At 45.2% G+C, this 20,799-nt stretch overlaps 1 protein-coding gene across 1 annotated transcript; it reads right to left on the bottom strand.

Moving 5' to 3' along the window:
- Window positions 1–1,516: 1,516 nt before the first annotated feature.
- On the bottom strand, window positions 1,517–15,630 carry axin2 (axin 2 (conductin, axil)). Its single transcript, XM_062438525.1, has 10 exons — window positions 14,825–15,630; window positions 12,682–12,813; window positions 10,194–10,296; window positions 8,204–8,344; window positions 7,582–8,114; window positions 7,300–7,476; window positions 6,946–7,161; window positions 6,614–6,748; window positions 5,662–5,829; window positions 1,517–2,912 (listed from the first exon to the last, which is right to left on the bottom strand). The coding sequence occupies exons 1-10, from the start codon at window positions 15,628–15,630 to the stop codon at window positions 2,786–2,788; spliced, it is 2,538 nt and encodes an 845-aa protein (XP_062294509.1). The 3' UTR covers window positions 1,517–2,785.
- Between the last annotated feature and the right edge of the window lie 5,169 nt (window positions 15,631–20,799).

Here is a 20,799-nt window from a genome sequence, read left to right as displayed (position 1 = left end):
TTGTGCACACTCTGATCATAGATAGTTTGCTTTCTTACACAACTGCAGGTCTCAGTCAATACTACATTTTAGAACTGTCTGTTGACCAGAATATTAAAACCACAGATAGAGCTTCATTAATATACACTGGGAGTTTTTCTTGAGTTTGATAGAGAAATATACTATGTTTTAAATTCTAACTAACAAGTATTTTCTGTGAAGCCAGATATAGCTTATTCCTCTGCCCCAGAGCTCCATGGTTTTTTGTTGTGGTTTTCACAACATTGTACTGGCTGACATTCTCCTTCTCTACAAAGAACAGTACCACTGTATTTTATGTTGTAGTTCATAATCCGCATACATCATCCTGATGTATTGGATACTCACTAGTGCAACAGATGTGTATTAAACTGCAGCTGAAAACAGTCTTCAACAAGTGCGCTATTTACTCCTGTTTTCTGAACAAACACAATGCCCAGCTTTTAAGATATTACTACTGTATAACTGTTTTTTTAAATGAAACTATATATTTGTGACCCCTACAGATATATGTCTTCAGTGGGAATGAATAGTCTTGGGGCTGAGAGCCATGTTTTGGTACTTTTTGTGTAATAGTGGTGTGACCGTTGATATTTTATATACTGGGCAGTATAAATACAGTAATTGTTTTGGAATATTAAAAACAGAAATCTTGAGATTCTCCAATTGTCTATACCTTTTTATGCAGCAGTTTGTTTTCAGCTACCTGGAGAGTTATCGTCTATTCACTGGGACCCTAATTGGGTCTGAGCAAAATACACTCACTCACAGTTCATAAAGTACCACAGGAGGCCAAACGGTTTACCATGTAGTAAGCTGGGTGAAAGGTACTTATGGGACATATTTGACAAATGTCTCATTACACACTCTCGTTCCTACACTAAAACACACAGAGGATCTGGTGGCCAAATTAATACTGCATATTATAATTTCCTACTGGGAGTATATTAAGAGCTGATAATGGATGAAAATCTGGTGGAGATTTCTCACTGGATCCAATGAGTTGCACTCTCCACAGCGGGGTGTGTGTGGTGAAGTTTGTTCTACACACATATGCGTGTACGTGAACGAACTTGCATGCACACACACACACACACAGACACACACACACACACACACACACAGACACACACACACAACCATCCCAATTAGAGCCAGGAAAATCCATACACTTTTCCATCACAAGACATACACACACAAAACCATAGGAAGCCATTTGCTAATTTGAAAAATAGAACATTTTAATAAAGGCTACATCTCTTCATAATTACAATAATTAAAGTACCGAGGCATCTTTTCAACTGAGCTCTATAGAACGCATAATTTACAGTTTACAAGTGGAGCCAATGAAGCCATGAAAAATATTATAAAACATAAACATGATGAAACGGATACTAAAAGGCATAAAAATATCTTTTCAACATAAGTCCCCTTGTAAAAACCAAGGGAGTAATAGGACCCTTAAAACGGGGTAAAACACGGCAAGAATCCATGTAGGCACAGCTACTGTACTCAATTGAAACACTATGGACATAGTGTATATCACCACCATCATTATCATCTGCAGCTCATAGTGCAGGCTTGCAATACACACAGAGTAACCTTACTCAAAAGCAACTCACACATACACATAGGTAAGCAAGTTAGGGAGCACATTATAGAGCTTTTGTTGGTAAATATTAATATTGGTGTAAACACATTTTGGGGACTTGAGGACCCATTAAGGGCAGTTTCCTCTTCGTAAATACGTAGGCTATTTGTGCGATGCCTGCGCCACTGAAACAAAAGGCACTAAGACGCGACAGATCAAGGCTAGCTGGGCAGAGTCCCAGAGTAGGGAATTCAACATTAATAGCATTTTTGTTCTTTTTTTCATATACACTCAGGGCCCTTCAGAGCAGATGGGGACACAGCCACAAATAGCACTGCAGTAGTAAATATATTATTGAACTTTAAGTGATACAGAGCCATTCTCAAAGCTTCAGCAGTAAGCTCTCCAGCCAAGAGATCAGAGATGTCCTGCTAAATCTCCAGGAACAGGAGTGGAGTTTTGAGTTTTTGAAGAGGTATTTTTGAAGTTTACAGTTCAATATGAGGGGCCGAAAATGAATAAAACCCATTTCCTTTGCTTGAGAACTGATGCTCAGAAGCGAAAATCACAGATGTGAGAAATTGGAGATGTTTTTCTCATCTCCAAGCAGCTTGTCCATGGAAGAATAATGTGGTTGGGGCAGGGATAATTCCAATAAATAGCAATAGAAATCTTTACACTATAATACGAGCATCACAATACAATGCAATGTACATGTATATCTGCATATACATATTAGCGGAGTGCTAGTGCTAGTGGCTGCCCATGGGCAGATGCTGGCACAGGCAGGGTCAGGTAGGCTGTCAGTCTCAGATTTGAACCCACTGCCCCGCTTCTTTGAAGAGTGGTAATTCACCTAGGGTTTTCTCCTCTGGTAACATGGAGATGTTTCAATCCATTAAGATACAGTCCATTATTTTCTTCACTTCAAGGCGGGCTGTTCACATGATAGTCCAGTATTATTGATAACTTGTTCTCCTTCCTCTTTTCTTCTCCGTTTTTTCATTCAGTCCATCTGCCCAAACCTCAACAACATTCCTTCAACAACATCTCCAGTCCTACAGTCTTAGCTTAAAAGACACATCAGTCGAGCTTTGTGTGTGTGAGTGTATGAAGGAGTACATCCATGGAGGTGTGAAGCGTCCGTAGGAGTGTGTTCCACAACATGGGCAGGTCTCACTCCATCCTCTCCACCTTGCCCAGGATTTTGTCCTCGTAGGTGGGTAGCAAGGAGCTATCATCTGACATCTCCTCAAAGACTGCGCCACACTCAAACTCATCACTGGCCTTCTTGAAATAGTACCTGTAACAGAGAGACAAAGGAAAGTTAATACCCAACGGCCGTCTTTTTCATACACTGTAAGGTTTATAGGCTAAAAGTCAAACAGCATGTTGCCACCCCTTTGTTCGGACCTTTTAAACATCAAGCCTCATTTCCCCCATCCACGAAAAGCCACTTAGTACACAATCAACCCGGCCTCCTATACACTCTGAGGTGGGGTGGAACCTGTTGCCATAAAGTCTTGAGTCTAAAATAAGAGACTCACTCTCTTCATCCCTCCCTCCACTCCTACTCTCTTTTACTTCTCCCTTTCCTTTTCTCCATCACGTTGTGAGTTTTGCCCCAGCTAACAGGGGCTAATTAGGCCCGCGTGCAAATGAAGGGGTCCTTTGACAAAGGCTGAAATTTTGGGTGCCTGCAAGTCTGCCTGTCATTACCCCCGACTCCTACACACCCGCTCACGCACACGCTACAAGACACACATGCACATGCTTTCACTTGCTCCTCATCCTTGTTTCATTATTACAGGGACAAAGAAAAGAACAGAGACAGACCGAGACAAAGTGGAGGAGGGGAAAAAGCGAACAGTACACTGTGTCCTTCCTTACCCCTGTTGATAGCATGAGCTCTCGCTGAGAGCTATAGGAAGGGCAGTCGACTGCAAACTTTCTGAGTGTATGTGTGTGTCGGAGAAAAAAAATCTAAGGAGGGGCTTCTTGTCAGCCATGACTTCACTGGGCCATTAATGATGCAACCCCCCTCATCCTCATTTTAGAGGAAGAGAAACCAGCAGGGGTCGGTTAGTAAGTGGGGTGGTGGGAGTGGGGGGGGGGGGGTCTCAGAATTCACTCATTAACTATGTAATGGAAAAATGCCTCGATTTGCTCCATGTGTGGGGTGACTGGAATGTGGGTATGTTTGTGCGCATTTTGTTTTTAACGAGACGGGAGGCTGACAAAGTTGAACATGCAATACTTATAAAACGAAAACTATAGTCTTAAATATACTCTGCTCCAATCAGCATGAGGGTGGTCACTAATAAAAAGCAGCTACATTTGAAATACAGGAAGGCTTCAACTAAATGGAACATAAGAGGTCTCTCTGAGGAAAATAAAGTGAATAAATAAGACAAATAAGATGACATGAGAGAGAGCACAAGACACGTCTGATAATTGTATCCTCCTCCTGTATCTGGAGGAGGAAGAAAAAAAAAAAAAAGTCAAGTCGTCCTACTCTTTAAAAAAAAATCTTCAAAGAGCCATGATCCTTTTTGCTGAGAGAGACAGACAGAGACAGAGAGAGCCCGAATTTCCACTGGAACATGTTTTATGTGGCTAGATCTGTTTCCCCCCCCCCTCCTTCTCCCCTTCTCTCTCCGTTTGCACTGACATCTGGCACCAATATCGTCTGGCAGGGCCCAGCAGTACTGTTCTTTGTTGAACCGCTGCCATGTTGAAATGACCCAACTCCACACATTCTCTGGCTGCTATTAAAGCGCCGCGCAGCTCTCTTTCCAAAAAATGTGGATGGTATGACACAGGAACTGAGATAGCAAGCCAGAGAGAAAAGAAGAGGGGGGGTGCAAACAGACAGATGTGGGGAAGTGCTCGTCACATTTGTCGATCCAAAAACACTGCACACATCTGGACAGGAGGACTATTCAAAAGGTTCCATCACTTCTATTTTCTCTAAAAATTTAAGTTTGATACCTGTAATTATTAACACAATACTCAACTAATGCTTATTCTGGAAACCGTGGCAGCCTAAACAATGAATGTTTGATCTTTTCCCTTTAATGCCTGCTGGAAAGAGGCAATCAAAGTAAAATCTCTCTCCGCAAACACATCGAAGCTGTGCGGCCTCAGTCAGAGCCCTGTAGTACGGCAAACAAGCGGATCTGGCATTTAACAATCTGCCTTTCAAAAATATCCATAAAATGATTACAACATGTGTAAACATTGTGCGCGCTCAATGCAAGCACATTCATGTGTGCACACAAGTACACACACCACTGGAGAAAAAAAAGAGCCCCTGATAGCATCAGTGAAGAATTTGCACGCTGGCCATTTGTGTGAGTCTTTGTTGGTTGAAATGAAAGGGGCCGGGACTTCAAAGCCATGTGTATTAAGTGTGCCTTAGCATGGAAATCAATACCAGATGGGACCTAAATCGCTGCAGTTCAAACTCTCCCACTAACCCCCGCACCACCCAACCTCCCTCTTGTCCTTTCCTTTTCGTTGCACCCCCCCTCAACACACACACACACAAACCACAGCGGCCCAAATCTGACTGCTCACACACATAGAAACAAACACTGATAACAGCACTCCACATAGACGTGGACTGAGCAGAAATAATTGTGGAGAGAAAAATATATAAATACACCACTCAAACATTGTAGCTAGCTATCAGTGGTTTAGTCCAGCGCTGCTAGGTTGTGATAATTTTGATTGCCCCATATTCTCCACTCCTTGTTAATGTGATTGCCACTTTGGAAAACATAGGTGTATTATAAATCTACCCTCTTCCTGATCGTAACCTGTGCACTGTCTCATAGCCGGTTTATGTTGACACACCAAAAGCCAACAGTCAACTTCAACAAATTCCTTCTTTGTTCTCAACATCAAGGCCAATGAACTGATATGTTTTATTGCCGGCAATCACAATATCACAGAGGCTTTGAACTAAAGTTTATTAGCATTACGTCGCTGAATTCACTCTGTAAAACTTTAACAGACACCCCTGAGTATTTGAATTCCCCTCCACACACCTGTAGTTGCCCTTCTTGCGGAGCTGCTCCTTGAAGTGGCCCAAGGTGAGACTGTGGCTCTTCATGGTCCTCCGGTAGGGGATTTCCTCGCCACAAAAGAAATACGTCACCACCGTCTCTCCGTTGCACACCCCGTGGCTTCCTAAACCCTTCTTACACTCCTTCATCCTGGTGGGACACAGGGGGGATAGAATGGGTGAGTGAGAAGCAGTGGACACCATAATGATGCTTAATGATCAAAAGAGAAATCAGAAATAGAGCAAAGCATCTACGGGACTGTAACAACCAATCTCCTACATGCAGCTACAGTATACAGAAGACAGCAATGGACTAGAAATACAGTGAAGGCACCCTGGCTGAAGAATTACACTAGCGAGAGAGAGAGTGTGTGACCCAGTGCCATCAGTAAGTGTGTGCTTGTGTGTTGTGTGTGCATGGAGAAGGGGCACAGTATTATCAATTCCCCTTCAGCTATGTCCAAGGCTTTGTAGGCCCACTTCAGAGGAGCTCTCTCTTTGCTAAGCTCTGCTCGCCCCAGCCGACTGCCAGCTCACTGAAGGACAGCCAATAAAAATGATACATATATATATGAAAGGGATGTCTCAGTCAGGTGGTGCAGTGACTACACACTCCCCACACACAGCACAAATACACAAGATTCATGCAAACACAGAGGCAGAGCCAGGCCGCTGTGTACAAAGCTTAAAATAAGCTTTGCAAAGGGGGTCACCTTCTCTTTTGAGTCAATGTATGTGGGTGTGTGCACATGTATAATATGTAGGTTTGCACATGACTATTCGTCTGTCTCCCTACATGTGGAGTGCAGGTGACACGTAGGAAGAGTTAAAAGGGTAGAAGTACACTGCAAGGTGGAGGCTATGGCTGAGAGGAGGAGGAAGAGGAGCAGAGAGGAGGAGAGGAGAGGGAGGGCAGGACGCTAGAGGCATCGTACTCTTCTGATTGGAGACTGGGGCTGGTTGTGAGGAGGCCAGCAGGGCTGGGATTGGCTAGAGACAGAGGGACGGACCCCCCACCCTTAACAGGCACAAGGTGGCTCTTCTCTCGCTGGAGACTGGACATTGAATGCCTGCAGAGAGATATGACAGGAACTTGATTATTATCATTATCATCGGTATACACAGTGACATTTCCTTCAGTGACAATGTGAGACATCAATTAAGTTAAAAAAACAAATCTGGCATTGCTAGAAATCATAACCGAGCAAGAAAAGTAGACTGAAGCTAACATCGCTGTACAACAACTACTCCTCTACTTTCTGTGTACCTTTGCTTGGTGGTCTTAGTGGAGACCTCCTCCAGTCTGCGGCAGGCCTCCTCCAGCTGGGCCAAAGTGTTGGGAGGGGGCAGTGGAGGCATGGCAGGGTCTTGGATGAATGGCTGTGCTGGCTGGTGGCTACGTAGGTGGCCACAGCTTCCACCACCACCCCACGTGTGCGTCTGGGTAGAGGAGCCTCCAAAAGATTTCTTGGTGCTTTGGGTACTGCAAGAGAGAAAATCACATCATGTAACAACACAAATTAAGACCAGCTATGAGAACTTTAGAATTGGATATTATGGAGTAAAACATTTAAAAAGCTGTGCGAACGCCAAAGCAGTCCAAGTAAAAGCCACTGCTCACCTGTGAGACTTGTGCCTGCCTTGCTGTTTACTTTCCAGGATCCACTGCAAGACATTCTGGGTGGGGTCAGTCGTGTCGCTGGGCAGCTGCAAGGACCCACAGTCCTCCATACACTTCTCTACTACTCCATCCTCTGCCCCTGAACGACACACACGCCTGGACAAAGAGCTGGAACGCCTGGGAGGAAGAGAAGGAGAAAGTTAGCGTTGTTTATTTTGATGCAATCGACACTTAAAAAGGAATTAATCTAGACCTGAATTCAAAGAAATGCTTTGTACTGACCCCACACTGTTGTCTGCTGAGGCGGCCCCACACATCTCCCTGCCCAGGCTGCGGCTGCGAGGGTAAGGCTGGGAGGGCTGGTATTCGCCGCTGCTGGAGCACAGGCCGTGCACCCTGAGGGCTGCCTCCCTTTCAATCTGCTCCTTAGACTTGGGACTGGCATGATGGTGGATGTAGTGGTGGTGGATGTGTTTTGTGCTCTGCCTGCTTACGAGGGTCCTGTTGGGGCCCAAGGACAGACTGAAGGCTCCTTGGTCAGGACTAGAAACAGAAGAACTGGAGGGTCCTGTCCTCACAAGGGCTTTGATTCCAAAGCCTGCCCGGGTGAAGGGCCTGTGCTCTGGAGAGCTAGAGCGAGGTGAGTGCCGGATGACAGCAGGGGACTGGCAGCCGGGGGTCTTCAGGACACGAGAGAGGTGTTCGTCCAGGATAGCCTGGGGGTCCTCATCAGAGGAGCCAGGGATGAGGGTCAAAGGGTGGGGGGAAAGCTGGGGGGCACTTCCCACGATCTCTGTATCTTCTCTCTCCTCTTCCTGGTAAAAGCAACGAGGAAAACAAAGTCATTAACTGAGGAAAAAAACTTACAATTCTCTTGTCCAGTAAGAATTAGTCTCAAACAAACCTCCTGAATCTGCTGCAGCCTCTCCTCCAGAGAGCTCATGGTGTCCTGCTCTCTCTTCAGGTTCTCCAGGCGAGAGATGAGCTGGGCTGCAAAAGCTGCGGGCTCCATTGGGACCATCTCCTTGGGAGGACGGCAGGTACGCTTTAGGGAGAAGGTGATACATTAGCTGTTGTATCTCTGTCATCTTTCCATCAAACCTCTCACAACTTCTACAAAGCATCTATAGCCCTCTCACCTAATCTATTTACATTAATGCATTGTTCTCCACTATTGGAGGCACTGATCAGGGCACTCTCATAGGCACCCATGTCTCTTGGATTGTTTCAAGGGGTGGCAAGCCTGGCGTATGGTCATGCTGGGCTAGGCCTCGGCTGGTTCCCTCAGTTATTATCAGCAGGCCTCTTTAAACTCAGCTCACTTCAAAGGCTTCCTCGTCAAATATCAAACACTCAGTGGGGGGAGAATAGGGTAGCAGAGGGAGGGATGGAGGGATAGATAGATGGGAAGCAGTGACTTTACATCTAGGAATAAAAGCCACATATCGACAGGGGGTGGGAGAGAACTCCAGGGAGGAAAGGATGAGGGATTAAAAAAATGGGAGATGTTGAGATGTAGATATGTGTGCTAGCAGGAGGGGAGAGAAAAAGAAAATGAAGAGAGGGAAGGATTGGAGGAGAGAGATAAAGGTGACAAAATAGGATGGGAGATCAGAAAGGTTGAGGTAATTTATTCCCCCCCTTGTCACACACTGGGCACCTTTGAGGTACAGTATAGTGACAGTATGAGAATGTGTGTGCGTGTGCACACACATCTTAAATTATTTGCATTTTTGCACTGGGGCTTTCTTGATTTTTCTTCCTCTTTTTTGTTTCTCCCTTTCCTTTGTAGTAGGGATGAAGGGGAGAAAAGAGTGAGAAAAAGAGGCGCTGTCTGATGGAGCCTGGGGCTGGTGCACCATGGGAATGGCAGCCATCGTCAAAAATCAGACGGGAAACAAAAACAAGAATAAAAGAGAAAATACAGTAAAGGGGGACAGCAAGAAAAGAGTGGCAAAATCCAATCTGTGGATCTTCTGCTAATATATGGAACACTTGCTGCATGTGCTCAAGAAAAAGGGGGGTTACATCAAGTTTATTTTCTTCTGTGACATGTTCCCCTGTCACTGTTTCGATCCTCCTCTGGAAACCTGAAGTTAGCTTCTATAAAGCCTTAAGCTACCAACTTGCCTCTGACCCACTGAGAGCTCACATGACACGCTCAAACTCTTCCCTCAGATCCCTCACTTTTAGACGGGGGGCCTGGCTGAGTGTGTGTATATGCAGGGGGTGGGGGTGCTGTGGAAAAAAAGGGGGCCAGCTCTGTTGGAAGTTGTCACTTCCCTGTGCGTTTGCTCCATTCATCCTTGGATCAAAGCGCTGCGTGTGCGTGCATGTGCGTGTGAATGTGTATGAGTATCTTTGTGTTTTTGTTGAGGAACCGGGCTGATTTCAGAGCCCTCGGGATAAAGCGGCAGAGATCTTCCTCATCTCTCCCTATTCTCCATATTTACAGCATCAGTAGGGAAGAAAAACCCTGGTGTGTTCCGAGCGCTGTGGCGATAAACAGCTTAGAGACCTCCCCGTCTCCCGCAGACTTCAAGGAACCCTAATGGGGGTGTAGGTGACACCAAAGGTAGCAAGGGGGCTCATGTTTGGATGTGTATGTGCTTCTTATGCATGTCTGTCTCTGTGTGTGTGTGTGTGTGTGTGTGTGTGTGTGAGAGAGAGAGAGAGAGAGAGTCGGAGGCTGGGTCTTTGACGTTACTCTTCAGATCTTTGCTGGTGTTGTTGAATTGAGAATGCCGAATACAGTTTGTGCGGTACTATTCATAGAACCAAAAGAGACCCGGAACAGAGGGTGGTATGGAAATTACACTGTGGGACCCAGGTTCAAAAAGACTTCTGAGCATGTGTATGCGTGGTTATGTGTTTGTGTGCATTTGTGTACTTACAGGGAAAGCAGGCAGAGAGACTTGGCTGTTCATTCTCATGTTGCGCTGCATCTCTCTGTGTAGCTGTTTCTTGGAGCCCGGTTTATATGGAGGGATGCCATCTCTGAGGGCATACAGACAGATCACAGAAGGTCAATTACCCAATCAGAAACATTAAAAGACCATTCAGGAAGATCCCTATTAGCTGACTGGGTAGTTCAAACACACTTCAAGTGAGATGAAATCTAATTTATTAATTCTCCTATCCAATTTGTTTTTCATCTTTCAGACTTAATATGAGAACAAAAAAGATACTCAGAGGTAAATCATGCCAGACTTTCCTGTCTATGTGCGTCCGAGCAGGGTGATTCTGAGTGAGGTGGTAGGAGGGTTTGTTAGCCCTAAAATTACACTAATGTTCAGCTCTGGCTGCAGCACAACACTGGGCACCCTACTGGCCATTTCCTTTCAACAGCGCACACACACACACACACACACACACACACACACACACACACACACACACACACACACACACACACACACACACACACACACACACACACACACACACACACACACACACACACACACACACACACACATACAGAGAGCGGTCACAGTATGCTCTGCTCTATTGGCCAGAAGTAGTGTCAGCATTAGCATTCCCCTACTGACTTTTATGTTGAGCTGAGGACACTGTTAGCATTAGCTACTCATTATCCTTATTCAAAGAGTTACTGCAGGACAGCACCCAAGGGTGTAGCTAACCTGGTTAAATCTGTCTGAGGGGCTGAATGGCTGACTGGCGAAAAAATTAAATCAAACAACAAACAGCAAAGCTCAAACTTCAAACTGAAGCACTTGACAGTGTAAAACAGTGTCTTTTCTCCCATGCTAAACAGCAGTTTCCTGGTGACCTAGCCTAACTGAGGAGCACTTTTCCACTTTTGCTTTGAAATGCCACAGTCATGCGCATAAGCACCCCCCCCCCCCCAATCTTCATTTGGCAAGCGCTGCCGCAGCCAGCCTCTGATCTCCGCACATCAAAAGGCTGGTTTGTAAGATAAGGTAATGTTTGAAGTCTGCGCAGCTGCATTCCCCAGCGTCCAAGCAAATCCATAAATAAGATATAAGCAAAAATCCCCCCTCCACCACTCTCTTTCTCTTCCCACCCAACCACCTCCTCCCCCGTTGCTTTTTCCCTTTTCTATTCTTTTCTTTATCTGTAAATGAGATTCAAATGTTTATGGGTCCTTTTAACTGACCTAAAGAGAGGCAGATAGTCTGATCAAGGACAGAGTGTGCAGGAAATGAGGTTGGGGGTTGTGTCCCTGTCCCTGTGCTTTGTCACTTTACTGGGCAAAGTACAGCAGAATAGGACTATATGGGCCCCGGTGTCTTTGAAGCTGGCTTGTCTACAGATATACCCGAGCAGAGGACTCCCTGTTGTAAAAAAAAAAAAAACTCTTTATAGCTGCCATATTCATCTGTAGCCCAGCCAATTGATTTAACTGAACTGAACATTGGTATCTTAGTCTTAAAGTATCTTTAACTTGGTCGTGTGTATTATTGCTGTTACACTGACATCATCCATGTAGGCCGCGATGCCTCCCATGTGAGATGAGGTAAAGAATTTGTACCAAGATGTTTCTACTTTCTGTCCAACACCAGCTGACCTGAATGCTCCTGGCCTTGATCTGTGCACTGACTTCATAGTACCTTGTCACTTCTGTGACACGTGATCATGCCAAGTAATCCTTTAGGGGAACGCAGCCCTCAGCACGTACACAGATAAGCACAAACCACATAACACACTTGATAATTGACTAAACCTTTCAGTCATTTATCAAGCAGAAACGCCAACCATTTGCTGATTATAGGTTATCATAATGTGAATATTTGCTGCATTTTTATGTTTCATACAACTGTAAATTGAGTATTTTGGGGTTTTGGACTGATGTTTGGACAAAGCAAGCCAGCATGGGTTCTCAGAACTTGTTATTGGCATTTTCCACGATTTTCTGACATTATGTAGACTAAATGATCAGTCCGTTAATCGAAAGAAGTAATCAGCAGATTAGTCGTGAGTTGCAGCAATATGCTACTCTGTGAAACATTCAGTGCCAATATCATCTGATGCATTTACATGTAAAGCCTCTCCACATATTCCCATGTTTCAACTCAAGTCTTTTTGCATTTATATTATAATAGTTGTATATTATAAGTTGTTTAAGAGTACAGACTTCAAAGAGGAGGCTTGGATCTAACCCATCCCATATCCTGACTGCTCCACAACTTCCAAGTGTTTTCAAGGGGATATAATTCACTGATATTTTCACTACTGTAAACCATGCTGCCAGTTTGACTAAAACTTTCAACAGCCAGATGAAGGAAGCTGACACTCTCTTTTTTTGGATTTCCACAGCACCTCATTTCACATTCCCAAAACACCCGCCTGCACTGGCACACTCACACACACTTGTGTGTTTGGTTAATATTCACTTACACACTGCTGTCAGTCACAGACATGGCGTCGTCGGTCAACGCGTCACTGGACACCTCGCTGTCATTGGTGCTGCTGGCGGGGGCAAAAGAGCCCACATGGCAGGGGTTGAGTGAGTCTCCTCTCTTGTATGATCTGCAGAGGTTACAACAACAGATATCAGATTAATACTAATACAACACCATGAGACGGCATCTAACAGGTGGATGACATTTCAATTCTACTTCCTGAGGAGTATAGGCGAGTGTATTTCACTAAGGATCTGGGATCAAGACAGGCTTCTGAAGTTTTAATGACACTGAGAGGAGGAGTGACTGAATAAGCAAGTGTTTGTGTGTATCAATAACATATACACACTGTAATAAATGGATCTGACCAGCTAATTTGGAGCCTGGCAACCTCGTCCCCTAAAAATATAAGTTCATCTGCACTGGGAAAACTTTCTCCTTATGCCCTATTTGTGCCTTCCTAAATACCCCACAATTTCTCTCTTTCCATTTCTCTCATTCACACTCACTCTTTCCTCAGCATTCATCTCCTGCTGTGCATGCATTCTTGCCATGGTACAGGAGGAGGAGAAAAGGGGGGAGTGACCAAAAGACGAAGGAAAAAAAAGTATAGAGCGGAAGCATGAGAGTGTGTCAGAGAAGGAAAGAAAGGAGAGAGGAAAAAAAGGGGGGTCTCCATGAGGAGGGAGAGACCCAGCATGACTAAAGCTGTAGGGCCCCAGCTCTAGGCTGACCTTCAGAGGGGCTTGCAAAGAGTCAGGTATTTAACACAGCTGGCCTTGCATTCTTCCCTCCCTGCCTCTCTCTCACCCCCTCATTTATCCTTTCTCCTCCCTCCCTTTCTTTCATGAGGTGCACCCACCTCCCCCCTCTGTCCTTCCTTTCCGCTCTCTTTCCCCTCACTTTCGCTCCAAAAGCATGCCTTCTAGTCCCCATCCCTGAGTTTTCAAAAGGAAAAAGATAAAAGTGGAGAAGGCGGGGGAAAGCAGCAAAGGAGGGAATCAGAGGAGAATAGACGCAAACAAGAAAAGAGGGAAGAAGAGAGTGAGAGGGTTGGGGTGGTGGTGGTGGTGGTGGTGGGGGGTATTGATTCTGTACTGTTGCTGCTGCCGTTCGGGGTTTGTTTTCTTTCTTTTTTTTCAAGAGAACCTGAGTCAGATGAGAAGAGGTGAGGAGAGGGAAGCGGAAAAGGGAGAAATGGGTTCCACATGTTTTGAATCTGAAGGGTGACAATGGGAGGGGAGAAAAAGGCACCAGGGCTCCATGTCAAAAGAAGACTATTCTACCAGTCTGAAAGCCAGAAATGGGAGCAACCCACCATCCCCACCACTTCCAACACTCTTGAACAAGCTGTCAATACACATTGTCCAGAGCAGGAAGCTGTCACTTTGCTCAGCCTGTCATGTCCATTATAAAAGTTAAGATCTTAGTGCAACTTGTGATTTAGTAACAGTAACATAAGAAGCTGCCCCAGTGTTGGCACACTGTATTCCCACTGTATCCAATTTAAAAAGATTATGTATATTCACCCATATTTTATAAACTTATAAACCTCCCAGAATAACCTGCATTTGCTCTGTTCTGTTGTCAATCTAAAGTTTTATTTCACTCTTTTAAAAGTGACAGGAAAGACGGGGAAGGTCATAACACCAAAGCATCCAAATGAAGCTATAAAACATTCAAAAAGCGCCATCTATAGATCTGCTAGCTTATAGATTTCTATCTCTGCCAAAGGCCTGAGGACAGTGTGGTACAGGAGGAAGCATAGCATAACAATGTCATCATCTATTATTTGCTGGCTGGGGCCAGAGCCAGCCGTGCTCTGTGAACTTTTCCCGTGGAAGACGATCCCTCATTCTGCGGAACTATTTCAAAGCCCCGGAAATCCAGGCAAGCGCCAGCAGAGGGCTGCTGCTGGAGATGGTGAGAGGGAGAGAAGGGCCAGAGCAAGCCAGGGAGTGGAAGACAGGGAGACTTTTCTGAAGACTTTACAGAAACCCAAAAGGTGATATGGAGAAAAAGTGTGTTTTCTACTTTTATACATAGGGGGTCCCATTTAGTGGATTATTGCTTGTGGTGTGTACAGAATAAATCATTTTTCTATATCTAAACACAGATTAAAGGTGTTGCAGCCTTACCTGTATCCTCTCTCTATCACCTCCACCGCCCTCATGGACACGGAGGCCCTCTGCGCCTTTGCAGACAGTCCAACTAGCGCTTTGGCTTTGAAATCACAACTCCACTCCTCTTCTTCATTGAGCGTGGGCAGGTATCCACATACTACTTTCAGGTCGCCCAGCCCGTTTGAGTTGACGTGACTGGGGTTTTCTCCCCCAGTCCTCACGTACTCGAGGTAAATGTCAGAGGTCAGAAACATCTGGTAGGCGTTCTCCTCCATGTTGGTTTGGATCTCGGTCTGTGCCTGGTCGAACATCGCTGAGTCTATGTGTTGCTTCTTGATATTATCCCGTATGTAGGTTTTAGTCGCGGGCTTGAGCTGTTTGGCGACAATGCTGTTTTCGATGTAGCGCTTGTAAATTGCTTTGGCGACTCTATGCGTTTTGGTATCCTTGAGGTCCATTTGCCTGAAGCCATTACAGGCGAACCAAAAGTCTAAAGTATCGACACATTTCTCTCGCTCCAGGAATGTCCTATAAAGAAGCGCACCGTCCTGGTCCCCGAGGAGAGAGTGCAAAGACTTGGTCCACCGGGAGAGCGGTGAATCCGGGGAGGCACTCCCCTCTGGCTCCCCAAGTCCATCCTCGTTCCTCCTTGCCGAGGACCCCGGAGAGCCGAGCACAACTGATTTAGGGGGTTCCAGGGGTTTCATCATCGCGAGTTTGCCGGGGTAGCAGGGCGCCTCGCCCTCCTCCCCAGGCACCGGGGGTCGAGGGGCATCTTCTCGGAAACTACTGGCGATATGGTCCATAAGCGCCCGGCTCATGGCTCTGAAGGCAGAAGAGAGCCTGTGTGCTGTTCGCCTCCTCTGAGCTTCTACTGTAATCTCCTCACTCTCTTATGTCAGCGGGGGAGCTTCTCTCTGGCTGCCCGTCTTCTCTCTGAAACACAAAGTATTGATCTAATCAAAACCAGATCCGCCCCAACTTCAAAGGGAAGAGAGGAGCAGCAAGAGTCTTTTCAGAGCCTCTCTGACTTTTACAGAAAAAGACAAGCTAGTCCACATGAGAGAAAAAAATTTGAGAAAAACGCTGCAGCAGCATTACATAAACAGCAATTCTTCATCTCCCAACCTGGAATGTGATTTCTACAGAGGCGCTATTGGTTAAGAAGCAAATTAACAAGAATGTGAACAGTGAATCTGCACATGCAGTGTCGAGCAGAAAACCACCTGAGCGATGCCTGAACTGGATCATCTTACCTTTTCAATTACAAACGCAAGTAGTGATTACACGTATGCCAGCGCATTACGCACGGACAAGGCTTTATTAACGCTTCCGGATCCATCACGCCTGGTGTCAGGGTTATTGCCTAGCAGTCTGCTGCAGATTGCAAGCACATGTCTTTCTTCCACTTTCTAATATCTAGAGTATATTCTTTAATCACGTCGCTACATGTCACCACAAGCGACTAAATCCAGTCAAACTGAGCCACCCGTGAGTACCTGTAGGACACTGATGTGGGACAAGCTGGATGAGAACGGAAAACGTGACTAAAATAGTTAATGGAGTTAACTCACTGCTGCTGTTTGATGTACTACTCAGGGTGTTTTTTTTACCATGCTCTGATGTCCAGAGTCAAACATCCATCCATGACCTCAGAGATTATTAAGAGTTTGTTACACATGATCGCTCCCACACCGCAAAAACCACCAATGTTGCATTGTATCAGTGGCTGATGTGCAACACTGCAGATGTCACTTTGTATCACTGACACACCATTACATTGTTAGTGTTTAACTTGTCATACATAGTAGAAAAACAGCTCCGGACACAACTGCAACGAAAAAATCTTCCTACACCAATTAAAACACCTCACTTCTATAAAAAAAGAAACACTTTAAAATAATACTACTACTAACCGTGTGCCCCGTTCAAGTCACGTAGTCTGGAGTGTTTTAAAGTTTCTTTAATGTCACATTTAAGGAGAAAAAAACAACCCCTCGTTAACGTCCAATCCCAAGTACACCAAAGTCTCAGATCTTGTGGGGGAGGAATTCCACCAAAAGAAACCAGCACTTCTTAAAAAATTCTGCATTAAATTTAAATGTGAAGTCAAACAATATCGAACAGAAAAAGAAGAGGATGACACAGAAACGATACGATGCGTTTTTTGGTCTTTAAATGCGTAAAAAGCGGCTCATTTCCCCTAGAACATTACTTCAAAGGCGAGTCAACAGCACATCAAAGGGAGCTCCAATGGGGGCCAGTTTGAGGAGGCGCACACTCTTGTAACTTACCATCGATCCACGAGTTCTCTCCTCAAATTAAACTCCAGGTTGTTGGTTTTTTTTATCCACAAACACACACGCAAAAAAGCGCATATAATCCCACAGTCCTCGACTCCACGGCGCGTCCACATACAGTCCCGTTCAGGTTTGAGTCGGTTTACGGAGAGAAAAATGCACTCGAGAGGAAAAAAAATACCGCTTTTCTCCCTCCTCCTTTTCTCCTCCCAGTGGTTTCAGGCTGCCATGCCGCACGGTAGGTCTCTCCTGTAGGCGACTCCAACACCAACTGAACCGAGAGGCTGGGGCGGCGCACTTCAAAGCAAGGAACCGACTGCCGGGTCCCGAAAGCTGCATAAAAAACAAATGCAGCCTGATGCCTCCAGAAAACAAAAAAAACTGAAAAAAGTGGCCAAGATTCCCTTATACGTTTCAGTCACTCGGAATGAAACACATTTTAAAGGTTGCTCGGTTTATTTCTTGAACCAAGAGCTTTTTATGCCACGTTTTTAGCAATCTTTTCCCAGATCACGAAGTTGCAGCTACATTGTGAGGACCTTATCAAAGACAAGCAATCTTGAGCCAACTCCCCGAGGCTTTGGAGCGTCAGAAGTAACTGATCTGCCGCCCCAATAGCATTATCGCTACAATCCCTCTGTTGCTACATAAACTTTAAAGACGCAGGGATCTTTTCTTTTCAAGACCCGCATAGTATGCGAGATTAACCAATTGGAGTCCTGGGCATGCACAATGCATGCACCGGCGTGTATCAAATAGTGCATTTATATCCTCATATGAATATTGGGCTCATAAGAAGACAATAGCCGAGTGGAATAATGCAACTATGATTTTTAATCCATTTAAGGAACTCTTTAGAGCCACAGATCAGTGTCCCTGCTGCAGGATTTAAAGGCGTGCTCAAGGAAATTTCAGCAGGACAATAGTTGTCTTACATCATACTTGAGCCCACATGTCATTTAAATAAATGATAGCCACTATAACCATCCACACACCTCATTTATATACGGCATGTTGCAACAGGAAACAAAAATAATAACGCTGTTATCACTCCACAGCTCCTACCAGTGGCAGTAAGGGCACATGCATGCACACAAGATTAAAACATCTGCTCACTGAGGATAAATTCCCTGAAGGATGTTATCATATCATTTGAGCGACACAAGGATGACTCCATTCTGCAGCTCTGACAGCACTGTTCTCTGCTTTGTGCATACCCTCTTAACTGCAGCATGAGATAACATAAAAAAGGAGTGAACAGCCCTCTGACAGATCAGACATTCAATATACATCCATTCACTGGTTGGACTGAGAGTAGTTGTTTGGACACAGACGGCAATAGATATTATGGACACTACATTGCCTTTTTATTCTTACTGGACCGGGTACAGTCCATGATGTTAATAGTGTTTATAGAACAGAGTCAATAGTGTTTTGGACGGGTGTTTAGTGTTCAAATGAGCCACCACAGGGGACTCTTTGTACAAGAGGACTGGCTATATTCTTGAAAGGGAGACAGTAGGTGTCTGTGTGTCCCTGTTGTCTCAGTGGACAGAGACTCAAAAAGTACAGTACAAAGACGGCAAACACTTTGATCAGCCTGTTTGCTAAAGGTGCTGTGAAACTTTCTCCCTTGTTGCTTCACTTCCCATCAAGGTTAATAAAAGAGGAAATTGCTCTTGAAGAGGCCTTGATGACTAAGGGGATTACTCACTGTTCAAAGGCCACTTTATGGCCTCACATCCTGCACAAAATAAATGTAATGTTGCGACATCATGTAGATGCACTGCACTGATTCTGACCAGGGGTACCACAGGGGGCCTCTGCTGTTTGCTAGGAAGATGTGGAAAGATTATCAAGTGGATCAACTAATTAGAAAAAAGAGATTATGACTTAAATATGCAAAAATAAATAAATAAATAAAAATTGACTGAGCCAGCTGTACACCTGAGCAGGGAAGTTGAAAGAGTTAGCTAAATATAATGGCTAATAGTTGCTAAAAACTGCTTAAAATAATGAATAAATGGTAAATGGTAAGAACTAAAAGTAATAGATAAAAGGTTGACATACAGTGGTGTTGATGAAGGAGTTAATCTGAGAGGGCTGTGGGGGTTCACAGCCAAACAACGTTTGGGAGCCACTGATGTACAGTACGTCTGACATATAGAACCATTCCAGATGTGAGGCAGTGGGGATTCAGGAGTAAAACACGTTTACACAAACATCATTTGTTATCTCATAAAAGTATGTCTACACAGTCTGGGCCTTTTTGTAGGTATACAGGTCATCTGGCTAATATACAGAATGCCGCCCAGACAATGTCAGCCTTTGTTAACTTTGGAGGGCTGAAGCTGACCTCTGACAGTAAACACACCAGGGTGGAAACCATCACCATGGCAATGGTGTGGGACCTCCTGCCAGTACCAGGGGCCAGGTTGGGCCCTAATGTCCTGCCTTGTCAACCCCCTCTGTGGTTCATGGGAGGTCCCTCTATAGGTTGGGGTCTTCCCTGCTGCCTCTTAGGAGCTGACCCCAGGTCTGTGACTGGCCTGAGACCAGGGGTGTCCTTTTCTCCTGGCCCTATAAAAAGACCCTTGAAAGAGGGCTTCAGGGGGAGAGGTTATAAGGTGTAACTGTCTCTCAGTTTGGGAAGATATTATTACAGGGACAGGTCAAATTCAGACTGACTACAAAGAGCACTATAAATAGAGACGAAAGGACACGTGTAAATCACTTGAGGGCCCAATCAATTCATTAATATTGACTGCTTTTTTGAAATGCACAACATACACAGAGATAGAACTTGTTATTGTATCTAAAGACATGAACTCACCTCCTAGCCAGCAACTTAAGAAGGCTGGAGATGTTTTTACGACTGGGTTATATGGTCTCCTGAGCAGACCTTGGCCTGTCGTAACTGCTACTGGCCACCTCAGTTGCAGTCATAAACACTCGAGTGTGTGTGTGTGTCTGTGTGTGCGGTCTACCGGTGGTGTCCTCTCAGTGCTGCAGCTCTGTGATCAGTAACTGCTCTCAATTACAGTATTGTGTGCTGTTCCTTTCGGCTTGGGGTTAAACTCTTTGCAGACCCCTTTGAAGTACTCATCCCTTTATCTCAAGCCAGAGCCAAGAATTTGGGGGAGGACAATGGAAAATGAAACCAACAGGGAAGCTTATGGCAATTATCAACCAGGGCCATGAGGAGGAAGTCAGCTCACACAGGCAGACAGAGAGAGACAGAGAGAGAGACAGAGAGAGAGACAGAGGGAGAGACAGAGACATAGAGAGAGAGAGAGAGAGAGAGAGAGAGAGAGAGAGAGAGAGAAGAGAGAGAGAGAGAGAGAGAGAGAGAGAGAGAGAGAGAGAGAGAGAGAGAGAGAGAGACAGAGACAGAGACAGAGACAGAGACAGAGAGAGAGAGAGAGAGAGAGAGAGAGAGAGTGAGTGAGCAGATAAAGAGAGTAGGAGCCATCCAATGTAGGACAGGGGGTTACTGTTTCAAGTTTGTTTGGTGTGTACACACCCCGGGCAACAACTGACCGCCGAGAGAGGAAATGGAGGCTACCTCTTCAAAGTCGGTGACAACAGGGGGACAATGGCCTCTGAAGGGAGCAAGGAGCCGATGAGAGGTGCTGTGGTGGGGGTGCAGGGGGTCAACACACCACATAAGTGAGGACCAAAGTGTGGCAG

Source organism: Scomber scombrus, chromosome 18 (assembly GCF_963691925.1).
Source record: "Scomber scombrus chromosome 18, fScoSco1.1, whole genome shotgun sequence".
NCBI classification, from domain to species: Eukaryota; Metazoa; Chordata; class Actinopteri; order Scombriformes; family Scombridae; genus Scomber; species Scomber scombrus.
Note: the sequence above shows the minus strand (reverse complement) of the source record. Positions and strands in the feature narration are given on the sequence as shown.